At 35.8% G+C, this 22878-nt stretch overlaps 1 protein-coding gene and 1 pseudogene across 1 annotated transcript; both read left to right on the forward strand.

Annotated features, from left to right (window-relative positions):
* Positions 1-11625: 11625 nt before the first annotated feature.
* LOC112776436 (zeta-carotene desaturase, chloroplastic/chromoplastic) lies at positions 11626-16709 on the forward strand. Its single transcript, XM_025820598.3, has 14 exons — positions 11626-12279; positions 12929-13053; positions 13345-13479; positions 13688-13760; positions 13902-13975; positions 14159-14263; positions 14371-14615; positions 14696-14783; positions 14923-14965; positions 15044-15200; positions 15334-15462; positions 15616-15688; positions 16051-16215; positions 16430-16709. Exons 1-14 carry the CDS (start codon positions 12162-12164, stop codon positions 16592-16594), a joined length of 1695 nt encoding a protein of 564 aa, XP_025676383.1. The 5' UTR covers positions 11626-12161; the 3' UTR covers positions 16595-16709.
* An 875-nt stretch (positions 16710-17584) lies between these two features.
* On the forward strand, positions 17585-22625 carry LOC112775451 (actin-related protein 6-like; annotated as a pseudogene).
* The last annotated feature ends 253 nt before the right edge of the window (positions 22626-22878 follow it).

The following is a 22878-nucleotide window of genomic DNA, read 5'->3' on the forward strand; positions in this document are numbered from 1 at the left end:
GTAACATTTCATTTCTCTGCTTTGTTTATTTTCTTTCTCTTCTTTGTTTAATTTTAATAATTGGCATATGGTTACATTCTAAGTTTGGTGTTGCCCTACAACAATCTGTTTTCAATCCATCTGGATGATTGCATTAATTCTAAATGGAAGTGTCACACTAAGTTTCTAAGTTTGGTGTGCCACTTAATTTTCTATGCAATGAATCCAGCAACACCACTTGTCTGCATAATCATAATGCCTTAGCAGTGTTAGCTTTCTTTTGGTTTGACATTTTTATTATTATCTATATTTTAGTCATTTCTTTGTCTTTAATGCTTTCTTTTATTTTGCTCTTTAACTATTTTTGTTAATACCTCACTAAAAAATCCTTATTCGTGACAGAATCTTTGCTTGGTGATTGTATTTAACACATAACAGTTTCATTTGCTTAGTTTTATTTTAAATAAATTGATATGTGATTGCATTCTAAGATTGGTGTTGCTATACAACACAATTGATTTCCAATCTTTACTAGATACTTGCATTAATTCCAAGTGAAAGTGTCACACTAAGTTTGGTGTGCCACTTATCTGTTATGCAATGAATCATGCACACCCTCTTATTTGTGCAATCACAATGTCTCTGTTTCCTGTGCCTTCATTGTTATTTTTCATCTTGCTTGCTTAAATACATGTGCTACTGATATTTCATTATGTAAGACACTCATGATCCATCTTAGCCCCATCACTACTGATCCAATTGTTGCTTGAGGATGAGCAAACACTCTAAGTTGGTATGGGAAGGGGAAGAATAGGAGGAAAAGGACAACAACAATGAAGATGAATTACAAAGTGGTAAAGTTTTTTTTCCTCTCATTTGTTTCCAGCATTTTAAAGTGCATGATTGTCTTCTATCTTCTCTGTATGCATGTGTGTTGTGAATAAGCATAGCTTGATTGCTAAATTGTAACATGTTGCTGTGACATTATGACTACCCTCTTGAATTGTGTGAGTTCAAAAGCAATAAAGTATCATGATCATAAACAAACAAGGGATTAAAGAAGAACTTGGCATGTGCATACAAGTATTGGAAGGCTAGTATGATTAATTGTTACTCAATTGCATTAGAGTTTATTTAATTGAAGTTTTCATCTAGGACATTTTATGAAATTTTTGAAATCATGAAAACCTTGAAGAAGCAATTGCAAATTAAGGCAAGAAAAGAAAAAGGAAAAGAATGAGAAAGCTGAAGGCTCTGAATACCAATGACAATTTAATTGTTAAGTACTTGTGGTGTTTATGTATCAAACAAAAAGTTTGAAAATAAAACACTTAGAGTCAAGGCTAGGCTCAAGTGCAAAAGCACTCCCTCAAAGCTCAAGGCTCTGAGCATCAATGATTAGAGAGCAAAGAAAAGAAACAAATGATGCTTAAAGAAACCCTCTAATTAAATGCTTGTGGTACTTATGTATCAAGTGGTAATACTTGAAAACAAAGCATTTAGAGTCGTAGCTTTGTTATCAACTCATGGGGCAAAGCACCCAAAAGGAGAAGCTAATAAGAAAATGAAAAAGCTTGTTTCAAGGAAAAAATATAAGGAAAAGATTTCATAAAATGAACTAGATAAAAGCATCAATCATTTACATTTCTTTTGTGATTGTAGTATACATAGAAAACTAGCTAACCATGAACATCAACTTACTACTCTTCTCACCTTAGTTTGTCAAAACTTACTGCATGATTCTTTTCTTGCTTGGGGATAAGCAAGGTTTAAGTTTGGTGTTGTGATGACATGTCATCTTGTGCATATTTTCTATGCTTTTTCATACAAGAAATTGATGATTAGTGCTTAAATGTTGAATGCTTTTGTGCTTAAATGGTATATTTCTTTGATCTTTTGATTTTATAAACTTTGTAGGAAATAAGTGGAAAAAGAAATAAAAAAGTACAAAATAAGCTAAAAAATAGAAAAGAGAAATTCTGGGGAACATTTTGGAGTTTGGGCACACTTTGGAGCCTTAGGCCACGCTTTCAAAAGCGTGGCCCATGATTTAAACAAAGAGAGCGTTCATTTGCAAAGAGAACGCTAAGTTAACTAAAGGAGCGTTTTTGGGCAAATCTGAATTTGGGATTGAAGAATTGATATCGACGCGCAGGCGTACATGACGCTCACGTGTCGAAATTGCAACTTTGGAAGGCCACGCGTACGCATGCATGATGCGTACACGTGGGACACCGTTGTCAAAGCAAGCGCTACGCTCACAAAATGAACGCTGATATGGACGCGCGCACGTATAGCACGCGTACGCGCCACAAGCCCAAAACCTGAAGGTCACGCGTACGCGTGGAAGGCCCAAAACACAAAGGACACGCACGCGCAGGGGACGCGTACGCGTGGGTGAATAAACGTTGCGCTCAATTTGAAAATGCTCCGTTCTCCTGGAAGCTGCAACTCTGGCTCAATTAATCTGATTCCAAGCCCAATTAAAAATTCAAAGCAAGCAGAGCCCATTGACATCACTCAAAGGCACAAGAGATAGTTAGAATAGGAATTTCATTTGATTTGTAATTTGTTTGCAATTTCATTTTCATTTTCTAAAGCCTATATAAAGGCATCAGTTTCATTTCATAAAGGTAAGCACAGACAGTAGGCTGCAATAGTAGTAGGCAGCAGTAGGAGTAGGAGTAGGAGTAGAATTCAGTTTTATTTCAATGAAATTCTCAATTTCTGCAATTCTCGTCTGCAATTTTACTTTCTACAACTTTACATTTGAGTTTGCTGTGATCTGAATTTACTTTTCATGCAATTTAATTCTTCTGCGATTATTTTGAGTTCTGATTTACTGCTTTCATTTAATTTTCCAGCACCCAATTCCGTTTACATTTGCTGCAATTTACATTTCTTGCTCTTTAAGTTTCTGCTGATTTAGATTCTGCACTTTAAATTCATTGCAATTTACTTTCTGCTAGTTCATTTTTCACCCAATTCACTACTGTCTGCTTGACTAGACTGATCACTCACTAAAGTTGTTTGATCCATCAATCCCTGTGGGATCGACCTCATTCTTGTGAGTTATTACTACTTGATGCGGCCCGGTACACTAGCCGGTGAGTTTGTGTGGAATCGTTTTTCCCTCATCAAATCACTTGTCTACTCTGCTAGAACATTCTTTGAGTCTCTTTATCTCCCTAACTAGCACTATTGACCTTTACTCAAGCTGCATGAGTTCTAAACCCTTGGTTTCATTCATCACTAGGTCCATTACCGCCTCCATCAACATTTCTAATTTGTTCGATCCATCCCTTCCGCATAAGCTTGCACATAAGAAGTAAGAAAATCAACCAAATTACCTCAATCGCGTCCATGAGACGCCATTTGGGTCTTGTCCACACCAAAAAATTGATATTAAGGTGATCAATCTTAATATCTAAAGTCTAGTGCTTCAAATTTCCAAAGGTAATGCTCATGAACATTTATGCTATATATGTCAAGCAGTTATCCTAAATAGCATGTACATACAGTCAGAGCATGCTCAGAAGCATAGTCAGTCCATTCCCCAGGCTTTACGGGAACAAACTGCTCTGATACCATAATGTAACAGCCTACCTCACAGAGTCTTATGCTTAAGTCATAAAACTGGGGTGGCGAGGTATTACTACCTCTAAAAGTAAAATTATATATATAATATAGATGGAAAAGGTTTTATCTAGGAGCCTTTGAAGAAAAGTTATTGAACGAAATACAAGCAAAACAACGCAACACTCACGATCGGATAAAAGTAGAAAGGTGGATAAGATTGAACGGAAAAGATAATTTAAATACATAAGATCAGAGTTCCAAAAATGAAATTAACAAGCTCTAAGCTTGGCCGGCGAAGCAAAGACCAACCAGAGTATACATATACATATATATACACCCCAAAGTAACCCGAAACAAAAAATTGACAACCTGTTTCTCCAAGTCAACCTCTAAGAGTGACAAACATAAAATACAAGGTGGAGAATCTATATACATATATAAATATAAATAAAATACAACTCTGAATCCTAAGAGTTCTTCGCTTCCTTAGAGTCTCCAGAATACACAGTGTGGTGCTTCTCAACCTGCATCAGAAAAACAATAACACGTATGGAATGAGAACCGAAGGTTCTCAGAATGGTAGTGGTGCCGCATACATAAGATACAAGGTCTTGGGAAAGCCAGAGACAATCCTAGAACTCCGACACTTAGGCTGCGTTTGTTTACAGAGACAGGACATTGAGACATGGACATTGAGACACAAAATCATGTTTGACAGAGGAGACATGGACAGAGACAGTGTGTCTAGAGACACTGAGTTAGTGTATTTTGTGTCCATCTTGACAGGAAGGACACGGGGACACTAACAAGGGACACACCTTATTTTTCATTCTTTTTATCATTATTTTTGTTAATTTTTCATAATTATATTTTTTATTATTATATTTTTTATCTAAAATTTTTTGAATGAAAAAAAATGAGAATAAATTAGATTTTCATAGTTTGTTCTAGTTTATCATCAGATAGAATACAAGAACACAAAATTTTGTGTCTCTGTCTATCGTGTCTTGTCCTGTCCTATTCTCAGAAACAAACACAGCCTTAGATTATAAAACTTAATGATTTAAAACAGAAAACCATAAACGGGGTGGTTCTTTAAGGTTCTAAACTTACCAAAACCGTACAAAAACCCTCAAATCCTCCGCCTTTCCTCCAATCCTCGAACTCCGATGCACAGACAAGCAAAACAGACAAGACAAGCACATACAGAAAGCATATATAACAAGTAGGCAATTAGCAATTAACATGAATAAACAATTAAGTGAGCCAAGACAATGCACAATCAAACAAAACATACAAATGCATATGATGCATGCCTTTCCTACTGGCAGTGAGCCCACGTGTCGGTTAAATCGCCAGAACTCGACACATCCGGTAGCTAACCCGGATATGATTTCTAGGTTGTGCATCCCCAGGAGGAACACAAACGAATGAGAGTGCCCTTCCACATCGAAGGAGTGTGCCTTTCCACCTTGCAACCAGAGAAGAATGTGGGGGAAATAATACGAAGAAGAGTACCTTTCCACCTTTCCCACATCCACATTATGACAAGAGAGGGGATCCTCCGTTCTCAACTTGCCATCCGATAAGATTTTCAAGTTAACACACAAGCGGGATCACACCCAGACCTTGATATCTCAGCCATTCCGGCCATACTCGGTCATTGCCAAACTCAACATTTACCTCTCAATACAGTCATATCGCGAATCAAATCTTATCATTCTCAACTCTATCCTTAATTATACATCATCATCAATTGCCTCTTACATCATTCTCAATATTATATTACTCTCTTAATTGCCACATATACCACTTTCATCATCTTTATCAAATCAAGTACCATCTTCTCCAACCACATATTATCTTTTAAAAATCTTTCTTCATTTTTAAGTTACTTTTTCTTCCTATCTTCATCTCAGTACTAAGCATACCACTAAGGTCTAGGGGCTAAAAGAGTAAAAGTAGATGTTTAGAGATTCAAAATTAGGTTTTAAAACACAAAATTCACTTTGCAAAAAACAGGGGCGTCGTGTACACAAGCAACTTGCTCATGTACGCAGTGGCTCGTTTTGCCCTGCTCGCATACACAACCACCTTGCTCGCGTATGCAAGATGCCCAATCCGAAAGGGTTGGTTGTGTCGCGTGTAGGTGGTCGCGTACGCAAGTTCCGCAGAATAGGTAAAAATGCTAAGTGTTGCACATTTTCAATTTTGCATACCGAACTTCCGACCCGCATAACTTTCCCATTTTAAAATATTTTTCATCCGTTCTTCAAACGACATAAACTTCACGGACTAAATTTTCATATGAAATAATTTTGAAAGAATTTGGAGGTCCGGAAGTCGAGTTATGACTCGTCAAACTTCAGCCAAAAATCATATTTTCACAAAAATGCTCTAACTTCAATTTTCATCAATCAACCATTCAAAACCAACTTTCTATGCTCATAATCAACATCCAAAACATACCATATCATAGAAACACAGCCTCACATCCTACCATAACCAATTATACCTCAATTTTAAATAATCTCATACATGAACTTCTTAATTAAACCAACAGGATCATCAATAACTCATTACATATATATTCATTCACATCATCCTCATCATTCATCATTAAAATCATCATGCGTCAATACATTCTCACCACAACATCAATTGCCGAAATTCATACTCAACCCAAATCAACAATCATCATCAAGGATACTAAACATTTAACACAATCATGCATTCCAACCTATCCAATGGTCATCTAGCCTAAGTTTTCACAAGAAATTATATATCAAATACTAGAAACTAAAACCATACCTTGGCCGATTCCTCATAAAACCCGGAACACCTCAAGCGTTCCCGCACCACAAGCTTATCAACACAGCCCCTCACCAATGAACCTAGCTTCCAAAATCGATCTCAAGCTTCGAAATCCTCAAATTCATTCCACTTCTCAACCAATTTCCAATCTAACAACATAATTACCACTATAATTAACATTGAATTCACTTACTCAACATTACACCCAGATATTGAAGAAGCTTACCTTGCTCACACCCCAAGGGAGCTAAACCCGATAAAACTCACAAGCTAATTTGAACCTAAACACCGAAATCAAACAAAATTCAACATAATTTCACATTGAGTTTTGAAATTGGAGAAGAGAAAATTGAAAAGGAAAACATGGCTTTCTTACCTAATTAAGTTATGGGCTTTGTAGAGCTCGACGCTGCGGTCGCGGGCCGAAAACGATGCGGCAATCGAAAGCTCAAAATTGAAAGATGTATGGATTTGAATGGAGGTTAGGGTTTGTTTCTATTTCTCTCTTCTTCCTTGAGTATTTTCTGCGTTCTTCAAATGAAGAAAGAAGGAGATGAGCTGAAGCTCATTTATATTAAGGAATTGGGTTGGGCCTTGGGCCTAATATGGGCTCGGTTCGCCCAGTTCGGCCTGTTTGGCCCCATCATGGGCCAAATTCTTTAAAATTAGCGTCAAAATTCATGTTTTAATTAATTCTACCTTATTAAACTATAAAATTTCACGTTCTAATTCTCTTGGATTAATAATTAAATTGGCTAATTATTTACTAATTTTTTGGGTTTTACACGTTGTCCTATCGATCTTCTACGACCACCACCTCATTGACTGAATAGGGAAAAAGGTGTTCTATTAACTTCAACATTAGGAGCATTACGCGCTTCTGCCCGTGGAGTAGGAATACGATGTTTAGGTGGCATCTTCAACCTAAGAATGAATGATTATATCAAATACAGATAGGCTCAAACACACAAAACAATGAAAACACACTTTAAAGACCTTATTTTACGAACACTCCTATAAGTCATTTGTAACATCACAACTTGTGAAAAATGGGTCGGCTTCCATTTACACAATCATGATCTTACTATAGGACAACTGCTTCATATTGCACAGGGAATCCTGAGCTTTGGTACCAATTTGTCACGACCTAATCTGGCCGTGACTGGCGCTTAGGAAAATCTTCCTAAGCAAGCCTCAGAAATCGATATTACAGATAACAGAACAAATTGAATTTTCAATTTTATGAAAAATCAACACATTCTCAGCCTCACATTTAAAACGTACTCAGCATATCTATATAAAATTTGACTTAAATATTTACAGCAAAGCATAGTCTATTAGTTTCATCAACTAGGATATTTACAAGCAACATACTCAAGTCACCAACATCAGATCCTGCCTGTATCACATGGAGCAGTTTAACAAGTCTAAAGAGCTTTAAAGCTATTTACACGAAATATCAAGCCCTTAAACAGTAAAGGGCTCACCAACATAAATAAAACTAGAGCGAAACTAATGAAGTTGGATTAGGATCAAGGCCCATATTTGAAAAAAAATAAAAGAACAATAGAGTGAGTTTTGCAACTCAGTGAGTAGGCAGAGCATCTATAGCCCCACAAAAGACAGTTGTATAATTAGTAAACTCTTAGTTAAAATAAATCCACCTTAATAATAGTGACAAAATTATACTCAAACACAATGATAATTAATTATAAATATCGAACATTCAAACTTCTTTATTTATAACAATATACGCGGAAGGTTATCTAATCCAGAAAAATCAAAATAATAGACAAAAATCACACTTAGGTTGTTTTTCTTCGTGTGAGTTCTGAAACAGACATGTTCCACTAGTTTTGTGGACATAAAACAGACAGGAACTATTTCATCTCATATGGTCCTGAAAATGCAATTATAGACTGACAAGGTGCACCAAGTATAGCGCTCGCTGTCGCTAGCTATAGTTTCTGTCATAGAACTTTCCAAAATATTTTGTCATACAAATTATTATCAAGTTAAAAGTTATCAAACAAATCAATAAATACGTCATCAATTCAATAGTAATAATTCATGTAACAACTTTATCTAAATTCAATACTAAATTTACATTCAAAGTGTATATGCAAGATAATATTTACATTGTAGTTTAATTTCTCAAATAACCACTTCATTCATTTCAACACAAAATATTATGTCTCAAGTGAGATTTTCTTTGTAAAATATTTAACATAAACATCATATTGGAAAATAAGTTAGTAAATAACTAAATAATAAATTATAAAATTATTTTCAATAATTATAAAAATAAAGTAAATGCTAAAATTTAACCATAGATACAAAGTTTATTCAGAGACTAAAATCCAAGAGAGGAATTTCTAATCCACAGGTTCTAACGAGCAAGGAGAGTGGTTCCTTTGAGTATCTAATACCACAAACATAACAATAATAACTCTAATAAGTTAATCTTAACATCAATTAATATAATAAAACCTATATACCAAAAAATCCAAAATTCTATCTTACCCTAACCCTAAATTTTCGAATTTATTAATACCCATAACTATAAACGGGACAAAAATTAAAGATATAGGTAATTATCAAGCTAAAGAATCACCTTAATGTCTAATAATTGGTAATGCTTGAATTAAAGGTAATTTTCCTTTTTTTTTCAAGCTTAGACTACTTCAATAGAGTTTTGGAATAAAAGCTAACATAAGAGAACACAATGGATAGAGCATAATAGAGTTGGAATAGAAGAAGAATAGTAAAATTAATTGAAATAAAATTGTATGAAATTATTGTTAAAGAAGTGACATGAATAGAGGAGATCAGAGAGTAGCATTGGTAGTGGGGGGTTTCTATGATGTAATAATATGTGTATTGCTACATTGAAATGTTTGTGTGTGCCATTGGAGTAGAAAGAAAAGAAGGAAAGGTTATGGGCTTGGGCCATCGTTGTTGTTTGTTGTTTTTTTTAATTAGGCTCTACAGTCCCGGTGCTCAACAGTAAACTGTGATTCATCTGAGAGATGGCGAAGTATACTAGACTCGTGTTTTACTTTTGTTTAGATCTCTACTTACTTATTTTGAGAAACTTATATGTAAGCATTTTTATTTGAAAACTCGCCTATAGAGGCCTTGATATATATTTTGGGGGAGATAACAAATGCTGTTGTCAATTGAATTTTATTATTGTAACCCTAGCCGGCCTAAACTTCGTAGGTCGCGACCAGTGGTTATTGTATGCATGTTTATGTATATATCTTGTCTTTATCCTATTCTTCCTTAATGTTTTATTTTGCTTCGCTTTCTGAATGCGCTTTGTTTTTTTCATCGATAGTGTGAGTTTCTGATCGCGATTTTATTTTACTAATTTTCAGGCTTCTCGTTTAATAATTCCTTTCAATTATATATGTATTATAAATCCACCTTGAGTCGTACCATCTTATTATTATTGACTTATGACTTGAGCATAAGGATTTAAATACTAGGGTGTTACACAACCAACACATGAGCTCATAGCTTGCATAGGACAGACATGCATCATACTTGTTTGCACATACTTCTATGTGATATGTGTTTCTATGATTGTGTGTATGTGCTTCTTGACTTGTGATTTTCTCTGTATCTTTGATTTGTTAAAGTTGTTTGTATTCTGAGGTTTGTTGTTGTTGGTTATCTATTGAAGATTACAAATTTGTGGAATTGCTATGTAACAAATAATAAAATAGACATAACTATCCACTTCGGACCTACTAAGAACTCTCCAATTCTTACTCCCTATTTCCACCATTTTCAGCTACAGGTGTGAAGGCTTATTGCGAAGTTGTAGGAGTATAGAAGAATATGTTTGCAAGTTGAGTTGTTGTTAGAATTTATTTTTTTCCTTGCCTTGTAGTTGAAGTTTTATTCAGAGGGGTAGATTTTGTAATTGGTTTTGTATGTAATACTATAATGTATAATATTAAGTATGTGAATATGTGTTATTTGTTCTTGATGAAAAAGTTGTAACTTTTCAGTAAAATCATCGACAGATTAACGTGTAAAGATTCAATATTAAATAAATAATAAAGGAATTAGGTTAGTAACACCTTACTTTTGGTACGATCATGACGTACTGAAAGTTGAGTTGTTACAGAAACACAAACGACGAAAAATAATAAATTTCTTTTAACCTTCTATAACGGCAAAAAAAATGAAATCACAGACCCAATCAACAAACTAAATAGAATATCACTCATCAAATGACAATGACGTTCAGAATTTGGATTTGGAACTTGCCCTAATTCCGAAATCCAAGCATGTAGTTCACACATAAATAGTCCCAACGATTTGAAGTTTACTTTATTTAAAGTTTCAGGTGCCGCTGAACGAATTTCTTCTCCTTCAGCCATCAAGCTCTTCCCTCAACAATATAGAAAAGCTACCAGACCAACAGCACTCTCAGTTTGCCTCAAACATGAATCTCTATTTACTATAAACTCCTATGTTAACCTTTTTGCAAAAAAAAAAAAAAAAAAAAAAACTTTATTCCTTTAAATTTTTTTTTATTATCACATATTTAAAAAAAAAAATTTCATTTGTTTTTTGGACTGGATTCATTTGTGTCTTGGTCATTAACAAATTAATTTTTTCTTTTACTTTAGACAAAGATGGTGCCAATACTTTTTAAATTGTTTAACATAATTTTTAGTCCATCTATAGTGTTTAAGTATGTCCGATCCGATCAAAAAGTCAAACAAAGAAAACTAAGGTCCACCACATATCTAATATTTTGAATAAATATATATTAAAATTATTTTCTTAAACTAAAATCATTACTATTTCTTAATCCATTCTTTAATAACAATTGATGACACACATTTTTTGAATTGTAAGACCTTTTATTAAATGAAAATAGATTTTCTTAATTTTTTTATTTAAAAAAAATAAAAAATAAAAAATTACACTTTATTTTTTTAATTAAAAATAAAATTAAAAGGATTCATTCTCGATACTAAGCCTCCTACCACCAATTGTAGCTGATTGAAAAACACTAACACTTAACCAGGACAGGTGTTTGCATCAAAGCTATGACATGCAGCATATATAGGTGATGATGGATTTTGTTTTAGCACTTAACCAACGATTATTCTGACCACCAACAGTAAATGTTAAAATTTATTTGCGACTTAAAATTTGTTTAGAACTAAAAAATTTCAGACACTCATCTGAGGTATTTCCTTTAAATATTTATCCTGGTAGTTGACAACTAACAAAGGTAAATATCATTGAAGGAAAAAAGAAGAAATAAAGAAAGAGGTCAACGTTGGGGAATTGTGTTTCTTTCCACTCTCCACTGTCCATTGCGCAACCCCCACTACCACAACTAGTACCCCTAATCCAAGCCAACAACTAACGAGGCTTTGTTGGTTCATTATCCACCCACCACTAAAATGGAATTGCCATTGTCACTTGTGACTCACTCAGTGCCACCTCCATTTCCCCTTTCTTAATAAATAATTTTATTTTATTATCCTCCTCAAACAATTCCGAGTGGTTACAACGCAAATTCTAATCCCTTCAACTACCGGACAAATTCATCAATTTCAGCATCTCTTCCCAACCCAACTTACTCAGATACCTCTCTCTCTAATGCGTTCCATGCTCCTCCAATTTATTACGCCCTCTTTTTCAGACCCATATAATAATAATAATAATAATAATAATAATAATAATACATATACTTAGTACACTACGAACCGCAACCGCATCCTTCATAGTAGTTTCTTGTTTCTTCAGACAAAGGTATGGCTTCTTTGATTCAGTGTCCGGCCACTTCTCTCTCCGGAACTCGTTTCAACAAGCCACTCAAGTCTCGTGTTCGTTGCTCGTTAGATTCTAATGTCTCCGACATGAGCGTCAACGGTTAGTATCTTCTTCTTTCTTTTATTTTTCTAAAGCAAACTACGAGGTATTCAATTTCGGATAAATTTTTGGATATACAGTTTCCGTAGCAGTTTGTTACTTTCATTTAATGTTTTTCTTTTTTTGGTATTTGAATTATTATCATATTATCCATAAGGAAGGAACAACTATGATATACGAAGACAGAAAAACATTACTTTACACATATAAATATACACAAATACTACGTGATAGCTGATTTGGTGCCGTAGTTTTTGTGTTCATGGAGCATTTTTGGGAAAGAAATTACTATCTTAGCAGCAGGAATTTTGGGCGCATAGTTAACGCGCTTTTTTTTTTTTTTTTGAAAAAAAACATAATTAAAAAAAAGCTTAGTATAATGATGTTGCTATCTGAACAAAAAAATTGGGTCATCATGGCAATGGGGCATGTAACTTTGTAGTGTACAGTGTGTAATTTTGACATTAATTGTTGGTGAATTTCTGTGCCTGTGGGTGAATACTGGATTGTGAAGGATGGTAGTTAGGGTCTATCATAGGGGAGTGGTGTGAGCTTATGAATGAATCTGGTTGGCCCATGTTACCAGGTTTAGTTATTATAGTAATTGAGCTGAGCTGTAAGTTTGACAAATGAAATGGTTTCCTGCCAGCGCCGAAAGGGCTGTTTCCGCCGGAGCCGGGGCATTATCGAGGACCAAAGCTGAAAGTTGCCATCATTGGGGCTGGGCTTGCTGGCATGTCAACTGCAGTGGAACTCTTGGATCAAGGACACGAGGTTCAGCTCCTTTAATCTTTAATATCACACTTCCTCCATTTCATATGTTATAAGTCATTTTGATACTTTGATTTATGAATATATGTGAAAAGTCAAAGTGACTTATCAGTATGGAACGGAGAAAATGTTATTTTGAAATTGGATGTTATGGTGTACATGGTAAACTTGATTTTTGAAGCAAAGTGGAGTGATTTGGTCAGTTTCTTAACACAATTATGGTGTTAAATTTATTAGGATATTCTAGATAATGCATTTTCTCTAGTATGTTTACTTCTAATTGCTCTCGTTCAGGTGGATATATATGAGTCGAGGACTTTTATTGGTGGGAAAGTTGGTTCTTTTGTTGATAAGAAAGGAAACCACATTGAAATGGGACTGCATGTCTTTTTTGGTTGCTACAACAATCTCTTCCGATTGATGAAAAAGGTTGGTTTTTGCTTGTAGCCATAATGCAAGTTCTTCACCATCTTTAGCAGCTGTATTATTCCTCAACTCTTTTCCCAGTTATGAAAGTATTACAAGTGTCACTTCTATCAAGGACAAGAACCTCTATTATTGACTTCACTTGATGTGTTCATTTTCGTTGTGTATCCATTCATTCCACTTGCTTTTTCTTTTTCTTTACCTGGAATAGGTGGGTGCAGATAACAATCTACTTGTAAAGGATCACACTCACACTTTTGTAAACAAAGGGGGTCAAATAGGAGGTATATTTTGGGCTGTAATACTGATTTTTGTTCTTGTTGATTATTCTCTTCTTGCTTTCCCTCTTACCCCAATTGCACTACACTTTACGAAAAGATAATAGTTACATGACACATTATTCATAACTTAGTTTTCCAGTGCAGAACTAGATTTTCGCTTCCCAGTGGGAGCACCATTGCATGGGATAAACGCTTTTTTGTCCACAAATCAGCTTAAGGTAATCCCATTTTAAATTTTATTCTATTTTATTTTATTTGGTGTTAAGATTGCATGACTATAGTATTATTCAGAAACCTCCTCACAATATGGTATTTGTACTCAAAGTAAAAAGAAAAAACATTCTTCATATTCCTTAGTAGGACTCACTGCATTTAACTTTTTGTTTTTTATTTATGAACAGACTTATGATAAGGCTAGAAATGCTGTGGCTCTCGCACTGAGTCCAGTTGTCAAAGCTCTTATTAATCCAGATGCTGCATTGAGGGACATAAGGAATTTGGATAGTGTAAGAGGATATGTCAATTCATTGTTCCCCTTTCAAAATGGTGTTGCCTGATTTATTTATTCCTCAGCTTTATATACTCTCTTAACTTTTGTATGCACTCGTTACAGATTAGCTTTTCAGACTGGTTTATATCCAAAGGTGGCACACGAATGAGTATTCAAAGGATGTGGGATCCAGTGGCCTATGCTCTTGGATTTATTGACTGTGATAATATCAGTGCACGTTGCATGCTCACCATATTTGCCTTGTTTGCTACAAAGACCGAGGCCTCCCTTTTGCGAATGCTGAAGGGTTCACCGGATGTTTATTTGAGTGGCCCTATCCAAAAGTACATTACAGATAGAGGGGGCAGGTATAGCCTCACATATTGGAATTTTGGAATGATGACTATTCTAATTTGTCAGTATTTGATTCTATTCGTTGCTGGAACAGGTTCCATCTTAGATGGGGTTGCAGAGAAATACTTTATAATAGGTCTTCTGATGGTAGTACTTATGTTACAGGACTTGCCATGTCAAAGGTGATACTTTTTTCTTTCTTTCTATTTATCTTTGCTTCTCATGTGTTTACATGCTTCCTTAGAATCTGACACATTCTGAAAATCATCATAATTCATAGTTAACACTTTTCTGTTTTTCTTTTAAATTTCATTTTCTCAGGCTACTGCCAAGCAAATCGTGCATGCTGATGCTTACGTTGCTGGTTAGTAGTGTAGTGATTCATTAGTTTTGTACTGATTGCCTTATTATTTCAAAGATATCTAATACTACTTTATGTCAGCTTGTGATGTTCCCGGAATTAAAAGATTAATTCCTTCGGAGTGGAGGGAACAGAAGTTTTTCAGTAACATATACGAGCTTGTTGGAGTTCCTGTCGTCACAGTGCAACTCAGATACAACGGCTGGGTTACAGAGTTGCAGGATCTTGAAAAATCAAGGTGATTATCATAATTTTAGGATTCCCTATTGTTGCCACAGATTGATACTTTTTGCTTGAAGAGTAAGGAATGGTTTCATTCCCTTCTATGATTGCTATTGACCTTATGAATTCTTTCGCTTTGTTGATGGCAGGCAACTGAAGCAAGCTCTTGGGCTAGATAACCTTCTCTATACTCCGGATGCAGATTTTTCGTGCTTTGCAGACCTTGCACTAACATCTCCTGAAGATTATTACATTGAAGGACAAGGATCATTATTACAGTAAGTGTGTCTGTGCTCTCACTTCGTTATAAGTTGCTTTTATACATATATCCTTGTGTAAGTATCTGACGTCGGTGAATTTTGTCTTAAGCTTTAATACACTCTTTGGTTTTACAATGTGTTCTAAATATGTAATGTTATTTCATATTTCAGATGTGTTCTGACACCAGGTGATCCGTACATGCCCTTACCGAATGATGAAATTATTTCGAGGGTAGCAAAACAGGTAGATTCAAAATATCATGCCTTTTCTTATGATGTTATGATATTGTGATTGTTGATTTAATAGCAAGGAGCATAAGTGCATGGATTATTGTCAAGTCTATTTTGCTTTTCACTATTATGTACTGTCATATGATATCTCCGAAACACGAAAATGCAGTAACTGCTTGGAAAGCTACTTGTTCATTTGCTGCATATTTATTCATACTGCTAATTCATTGGTCAATTGGAAGATCAAGCATAGCATTTTCAATTATTTCCATCTTAGATCACACCTCAAGCTTTAGTTTTTACCTATTTGGAAGATCCAGTGGTAAACACCGATAATAACTCGTTATTACATTTGATCTTGTAAACTTTTCGCAGGTTCTAGCACTGTTTCCATCAGCTCAAGGCTTAGAAGTAACCTGGTCATCTGTTGTTAAAATTGGGCAATCTCTATACCGCGAGGGACCTGGTAAAGATCCATTCAGACCTGATCAGAAGACACCGGTGAAGAATTTCTTTCTCGCTGGCTCTTACACCAAGCAGGTAAGTTCAAAATCCATGCACTGTCTTTACTGGAGAGTTATAATTGTGCTTCGAGAATATAATGCTTCTAAATTGCACAATATCAAGATTTTTTTGTTTTTTATTTTTGTACCTTTCCCTCTGGACCATTGCAGCATCTTTTTGCCACCTTCATGGAATTTGTGGTTTCGAAGTTTCACGATATTGCGGACTTGAATGAATTTTGTATTTTCAGGACTACATAGACAGCATGGAAGGTGCAACCTTGTCAGGTCGACAAGCTTCAGCATATATCTGTGACACCGGCGAAGAATTGGTGGATCTGCGGAAGGTGCTTGCTACCCAGTTTAAAGATGAGATAAAATTTGCAAATATAAAAGATGAATTGAGCTTAGTATAAGATACATTTTCTGCAAGTTAGCCACATTGAAAAGCAGAAAGCTTGTTATTTATGCAACTTTTTTATAATATGTATATTCAGTTGAAAGGTAATTAAAGAATGTGTGTTTCAGCAAGTAGTGCTTGATAGTAATTGTGAAATCTGATTCAGGCTTCCATAAATTGTGATTCCTGCTCTGGTTCTGCCACTAACATTACAAGTTAGTCTAGTTCTGTATATACAACCTGCAACATGCATAGATGTATATGACATGGGATGGGAACAACGTTTGGAATGCTGGCTAACTATCATCTCCAGTGTGGAAAACGAAATGCTGGCTAATGATTCTGATTCTAGATTTAATACTCAAATTTAGTCATTTACAACAGATTATTGGATTAAGTGTTGGTTACATTTACCTAACATTTGGTTACTGTTTAACCTTTTGAATTTCGAGTTAAAGATTCAAGAGACAAAAGTAAGTTTTGAAGGAGACAAACAACTTGAAATTGTTTTTATTATTTTATATTTTGCTTTTGAAATTCTAACAATGCTAGGAACCAACACCATTTAGTCAACAATTCAGTCAATAAATATTGTGCTAACTAAAAGTCCAATGAAATAATTAGGGGTGTACATGAATAAGGTGAAATTGACTTTGTCTTAGTCCGAATTAGGCTTTGAATATTAATTGAGTCTTTTTTTGAGTGTATTTTTTAATGAAGTTATTTTTTTTTATCTACTTGATTATAAAATAAGTCAATATACAAATTATAGATGGAAAAGTTTCATAACATTTGAAAAAAGTTAGTAATATAATTAGCAATTCTGAAAATTGGACCGGATTGATCGGTCGGATCGATTCAACCGCAAACCAAAAACATTAACAATCCAATCAGGCATGTAAAACCGTCGTTTTAAAAACCGATAAAAAACCGTTGAACCGGAACCCGCCCGGTTTACACGAAAACGGAAGTTCCATAGTTTCTTTCTCCCTTTCCCCCTTTCTTTCTTTCATTCAGAAAGAAATCAGATCACACAACCCCAGCCAAAAAACCCTAGCACTGTAAGCCTACACCACCGCCGCAATGAGTGGCATACTGCCGCCTCTGTCGCACTCAAAGTTCGCCATCCGTTCGTCTATCTAGCTTCCCTCGTGATCCAAGTCTTCAACCCCTGTTCGCTGTCACCGATCGCGGCTGCTTCCTCGAGCTCGGCGTCCGTGGTCTTTGTCTGCTCACCCGCGCTTCCGTTGCCGTTTGTTTGCCGTTCACGTTCGCTCGGCGTTCACTGTTTGCGTTCACTCGCCGCTCACCGTTCGAGTTCGCATTCGTGTTCGTCTGGAAGCCACGTTGCTCTTCTTCAAACACTGCGACCAACCCGCGCGCTCCACCTAGCCGTCGAACTGCTTTCTTTTGTCGCCGACGTGAGTTCCCTAAATCCGCCACCAGACAATACACTCACACAACACCAATACTCTGCTTCAAACTCTGCAACTTCTGATTTCTATTACAATAAGTAACTATTTGATTTGGTAGTGGTTTGGATTACTTCATAGACTGAATTAAAGTTATAATAGTTATGTTCTCTTCTCTATCACATTGATATTAAGCTTTGAATTCTCTTATTTTGTTTTAATTTTACGGCACCGAACATATGTTTGATGAAATGTTTAACCATATTCTGGTTGGTTTTATAATTTCTAGCTTTTAGAAACTTAGTAAGTTGATTGCATGTGAAACTAGAATAATTGGATCTTAGTAATTAGGAAATTTTAGCTGCACAAATAGCATCTTTGCAGAAAACATATTAGCATGATGATTCCACTTGCATTAGTGTTCTTCTGGTAAATTTTAACTGTTATTGTGAATTTGTTAATTTGCTAATTGTTCTTGTGTTGTTGTTCTGTTGTTCTTCTGTTATTTTTAATTTTTTTTTGTTTTTGTTGTGATTTTCTGTTCTTGATTTAAGCTGTGATTGAAGGTTCTTTGGTTTTGGTATTCTTCACTTTCCTGTAAGCTTAGCTTTTAATTATGAGCATACACGGATCAAATCATTGTTTTCAGCAATGGTGATTTTTAGATTTTTTTTTTGGGTTGCTTTGTTTTAAATGTTCCTATTGTTGTTGTGTTTTTGCTGTGATTTAAATGTTCTTTTGACTCTTTTTTTTTTCAGAATGCCCAGTCAGTACTTGGTTGATTGGTTTTGGTCACTGAATGTATTTGATGATAAATTTTAAATTGATAACTCTATTACTGCTTTACTGTCTGTTTCTGTAGTTAAATTTTATTAGTTTCTTGAATTTGCATTGCCTATGTTATTGATTCACTGTTCCTTCATTGCTTTTTTTTTGTTGTTAATCATTGTGATGAGCTTTTTTAAAATTGGGTTGAAAACTACTAATCTTTCTTCATTTTTCACTGTTCTAAGTTCTGTTCTTATTAAAAGATTTGCAATTGGTGATCTTTTGATTTATTATATGCTTCATGTTTTCATTGTTCTGTTCTTATGAAGAAAAAATTTGCAATTAGTGATTGTATGATTCATGTTTTGATTGTTTTGTTATATAAACAAAATTCTGTTTTCATTGTTTGGTTGCACTGTCCCTGTTCTTGATCTCCGCCGACTTGCTACCCCTCCTCCGTGTTGGATTCTTTTTGTTTCAGGCTTTGTTGTGTTTTGTTTCACTCTCTGTTGTGTTGTGTGTTTGTTTCGGGCTCTGTTGTGTGTTTATTGTGCAACACTATCATTTTTTGTTTTACTTTTTGACTTAGCTACATTAAGACAATATTCTCTATCTTTAACTTGTGCATTGTAATTCAATCCAGCTATTTTTAATGGAAGTATAATTATGTTAATTGTCAACAAATTTGCAGCAAGTTATTGCATATTTTGATGATTAATTACATTTAGTTGGTGATATTTTACGTAGGGTTTTAAATTTGAAAGATATTTAGGATGTTTATTCATAATTTATTTATTTATTATTTTATTATGGAACGATTTTTCCGGTTGAACCACGGTTAGACCGGTTGGACCAGTAAACCAATGAACCAATGATTAAAACGGTTTGATGACCGGTCCGGTTTTCAGAACCTTGGAGACATCGCACCAAGAAGCTTGCTTCCATGGCTGCCACTACCTGACCTCGGTAGTACCTTCTGGAATCAGACATGATGCGGTTAAGCTGGTCCGAATAGCGGAATAGGTCTCTCCGCTGGCATCTCCTCGGCAAGAAGCTCCGCCACAGAACTACTTATGAAGTATGAACTGAACATGTGAACCTTGAAACGACGCCGTACCGAAGCACAATCATGAGAAAAGGACACACAAGCTGGCACTGCACGTGACTTCACCATAACCACCACCATGTCCTCCACCGTCGTTGTTCTAGACAACGGCGGCGGCCTCATCAAAGCCGGCTTCGGCGGCGAATGTGACCCCGCCGTCATTCTCCCTAACTGCCTCTACCGCTCCCCTTCCTCCAAAAAATGGCTTCACCCACACCCTCTTCCCACCACAACTACTTCCACCGATTCCGCCGCCGCCGAACCGGACCTCACCTCCGCCGCCGTCCGGTGCCCCTTGGACCGCGGATACCTAATAAACTCCGATCTGCAACGAGAAATCTGGTCGCACCTCTTCTCGTCAATCCTGCGCATAAACCCAACGCAGTCCTCCCTTCTCGTCACCGAACCCTTGTTCACTCTTCCCTCCATTCAGCGCTCACTGGACGAGCTCGTTTTCGAAGATTTCAATTTTAGGGCACTGTACGTGCCGATTCCCCCTCGCTGGTGCACCTGTACGAAGCAAGCTGCAGGGCCAACGGGCTTGTGTCTTGGGCCCAGTGCAGCCTCGTTGTTGATTGCGGGTTCTCTTTCACTCATGCTTCGCCTGTGTTTCAGAATTTCACGCTGAATTATGGTGTTAAGAGAATTGATTTGGGTGGGAAGGCGCTTACTAATTACCTGAAGGAGCTTGTTTCATTTCGGTCTGTTAATGTGATGGAGGAGACCTTCCTCATTGACGATGTCAAAGAGAAGCTCTGTTTCGTCTCCCTTGATGTGCCACGCGATCTCCGCCTTGCCAGGTACCCGAAATGCTTTTTTTTCTTTAGCATTTAGCATGCATTAGTGCAAAGGGGTGTGTGTTTGGAATCAACTTGTTGAATCTTCATGACATTGTATTAATATTTTTCTAACTGAACTGCTGGTAGAGGTAGCCACAATTTCATGTGCTTGACTAGTCAATTGCTGGTAATGGGGTCTGGATACTAATAGTATGGTGGAAAAAATTTAGATATTTGAATTCAATATGTGGTTTGTAATGAGTATGAAAATAGATTGAATCACTGTGTTGCGTTGAATCCATCAAGAATTGAAATCCTTGAATACTTGATTTGCAAATCATACCCAGATGAGTCTGGTTTGATATTGGGTTGTTTGAAGGAATTGAATCCGTGTGGTGTTTCTCTATGATATTATTTAGTTTCAAGTAAAAAGGTAAATCAGTTTTAGGATGCATTCAATTTAGTTACCACTTACCAAATAGGTGGTAAGGTTTAGTATTCATAACAATCCTTTTGCCTAGATGCTTTTATGTGGTGCATTTTTCTTTTTTCTGTCTTCACTTTTTTTTTCTAAATAGGGAAAGTGGAAAAGAAAATCTCTTCAGGTGCACATATGTGCTTCCTGATGGTATCACATACACCAAGGGTTTTGTTAAGCATCCAGAGCGAATGCACAACTATCTTGCCTTGAAGGATGGCACTTGTGCCTTTCCTCCTCTTCCAGAGGAAACAAAGGGGAATATGAACCGCTCGGAAATTGCTGAGATGCCTCAAGACCGAAACGGAATTGATCTATCGAAAAATGTATTTGTAGGAGCGTTTTTTTTAGTATGAGACGCTTATACCAGTTGTTTGATTTTCCTGCTTTCATTTTATTATTTGTAGGAATTCGACTTGACAAAAGAACGGTTTCTTGTCCCTGAGATGATCTTCCAGCCTGCCAATTTGGGTTTGTATTCATACACAACACTCCTTGTTTGAGTATTGAGTTTATCAAGTTAATCTAAATGGGGATAGTCCGGTTCCTAGAAATATAGTTTAGATACCAATGACAAAAACAAAGAATGATATTAGTCTACTTGGCTCTTTGCTTCTTATTATCATTCTGTGTTCTCTGAAAATACTAATAAAAACAGTTTTGCAGGTATGAATGAAGCTGGGCTAGCAGAATGTATTGTTCGAGCTGTCAATTCGTGCCATCCACATCTCCACCATGTACTCTATGAAAGGTTTCTAATTCAAACCATTTACTCTGATGGTTCTGTTTATGGTTATTTACATCTTGATTCTCTGTTTCATCTTGCAATTTATCTATGCGATTTTCCTTTTGGCAGCATAATTTTAACCGGCGGAAGCACTCTGTTTCCTCAGTTTTCTGAGAGATTGTAAGTTCTTTGTCTTAGCCACTATACCTTGTTCCATGATAACATAATTTTTGTGCACTTTGCTTCCCCGTGTTTCAATTATCGACAATCGACGATGTAGAGAGAAGGAGCTCCGACCACTAGTTCCTGATGACTATCATGTGAAGATAACTACTCAAGAAGAGTAAAACCCGTTCCCTAAATGTTCTGTTTCATTGATGTTGGGAGAAGTGAAGTTTCCATAAACTAACTCGTTTTTGTGTTGTAGTCCCATACTAGGTGGTTGGCGTGGAGGATCTCTGTTGGCGTCAAGTCCAGATTTTGAAGCAATGTGTGTAACTAAGTCTGAGTATGAGGAGCTTGGTTCTGTTAGATGTCGCAAGAGATTCTTTCATTAGCTTCTGCATGCCATAAACTCTATTTGCTCCAATCTTGTACTAACCCATATTTTCACTATTTATTAGAGTTCAATCTACTAGACGGATTGTGAGGTGTATGTATCTTTTATTGCAAAACTTGCACTTAACATGCAGCATGCTTAGGTAGTTAGGTATGTACAGCTTTTAAGTTTATAACCACTTGGAGAGGAATCAGTAATAGCATTGAGATTCCAAAGCTATTTTTTTGGGGTTAGAAGATTTCAAATTTTCGTGCATTACAAATACATTTTTGTCATCGAATTGGGCCTTGAATGTACCTCAGTTAATTATAACTAATTTCTTATTTTTATATAGACCAAGATAGAAAAAGGACTAAAGTCGTAACAAACTAAAGATTTTTATTTGCCAAAAAAATAGATTAAAAATAATTTTAATAGACTAAACTTTTTTAAGTTAATCTTTTTCTATTTAATCTAAGTACTATTTTTCAAA

The sequence above is a fragment of the Arachis hypogaea genome, chromosome 19, assembly GCF_003086295.3.
Source record: "Arachis hypogaea cultivar Tifrunner chromosome 19, arahy.Tifrunner.gnm2.J5K5, whole genome shotgun sequence".
Classification (NCBI taxonomy): domain Eukaryota; kingdom Viridiplantae; phylum Streptophyta; class Magnoliopsida; order Fabales; family Fabaceae; genus Arachis; species Arachis hypogaea.

Excerpts from the sequence above, each read along its gene's own strand:
- LOC112776436 (XM_025820598.3), top strand. The coding sequence starts at position 12,162 with ATGGCTTCTTTGATTCAGTGTCCGGCCACTTCTCTCTCCGGAACTCGT. Across the intron at positions 13,976-14,158 it reads TGTCCACAAATCAGCTTAAG|ACTTATGATAAGGCTAGAAA; the intron begins GTAATCCCATTT and ends ATTTATGAACAG. Across the intron at positions 14,616-14,695 it reads ATTACAGATAGAGGGGGCAG|GTTCCATCTTAGATGGGGTT; the intron begins GTATAGCCTCAC and ends TTGCTGGAACAG.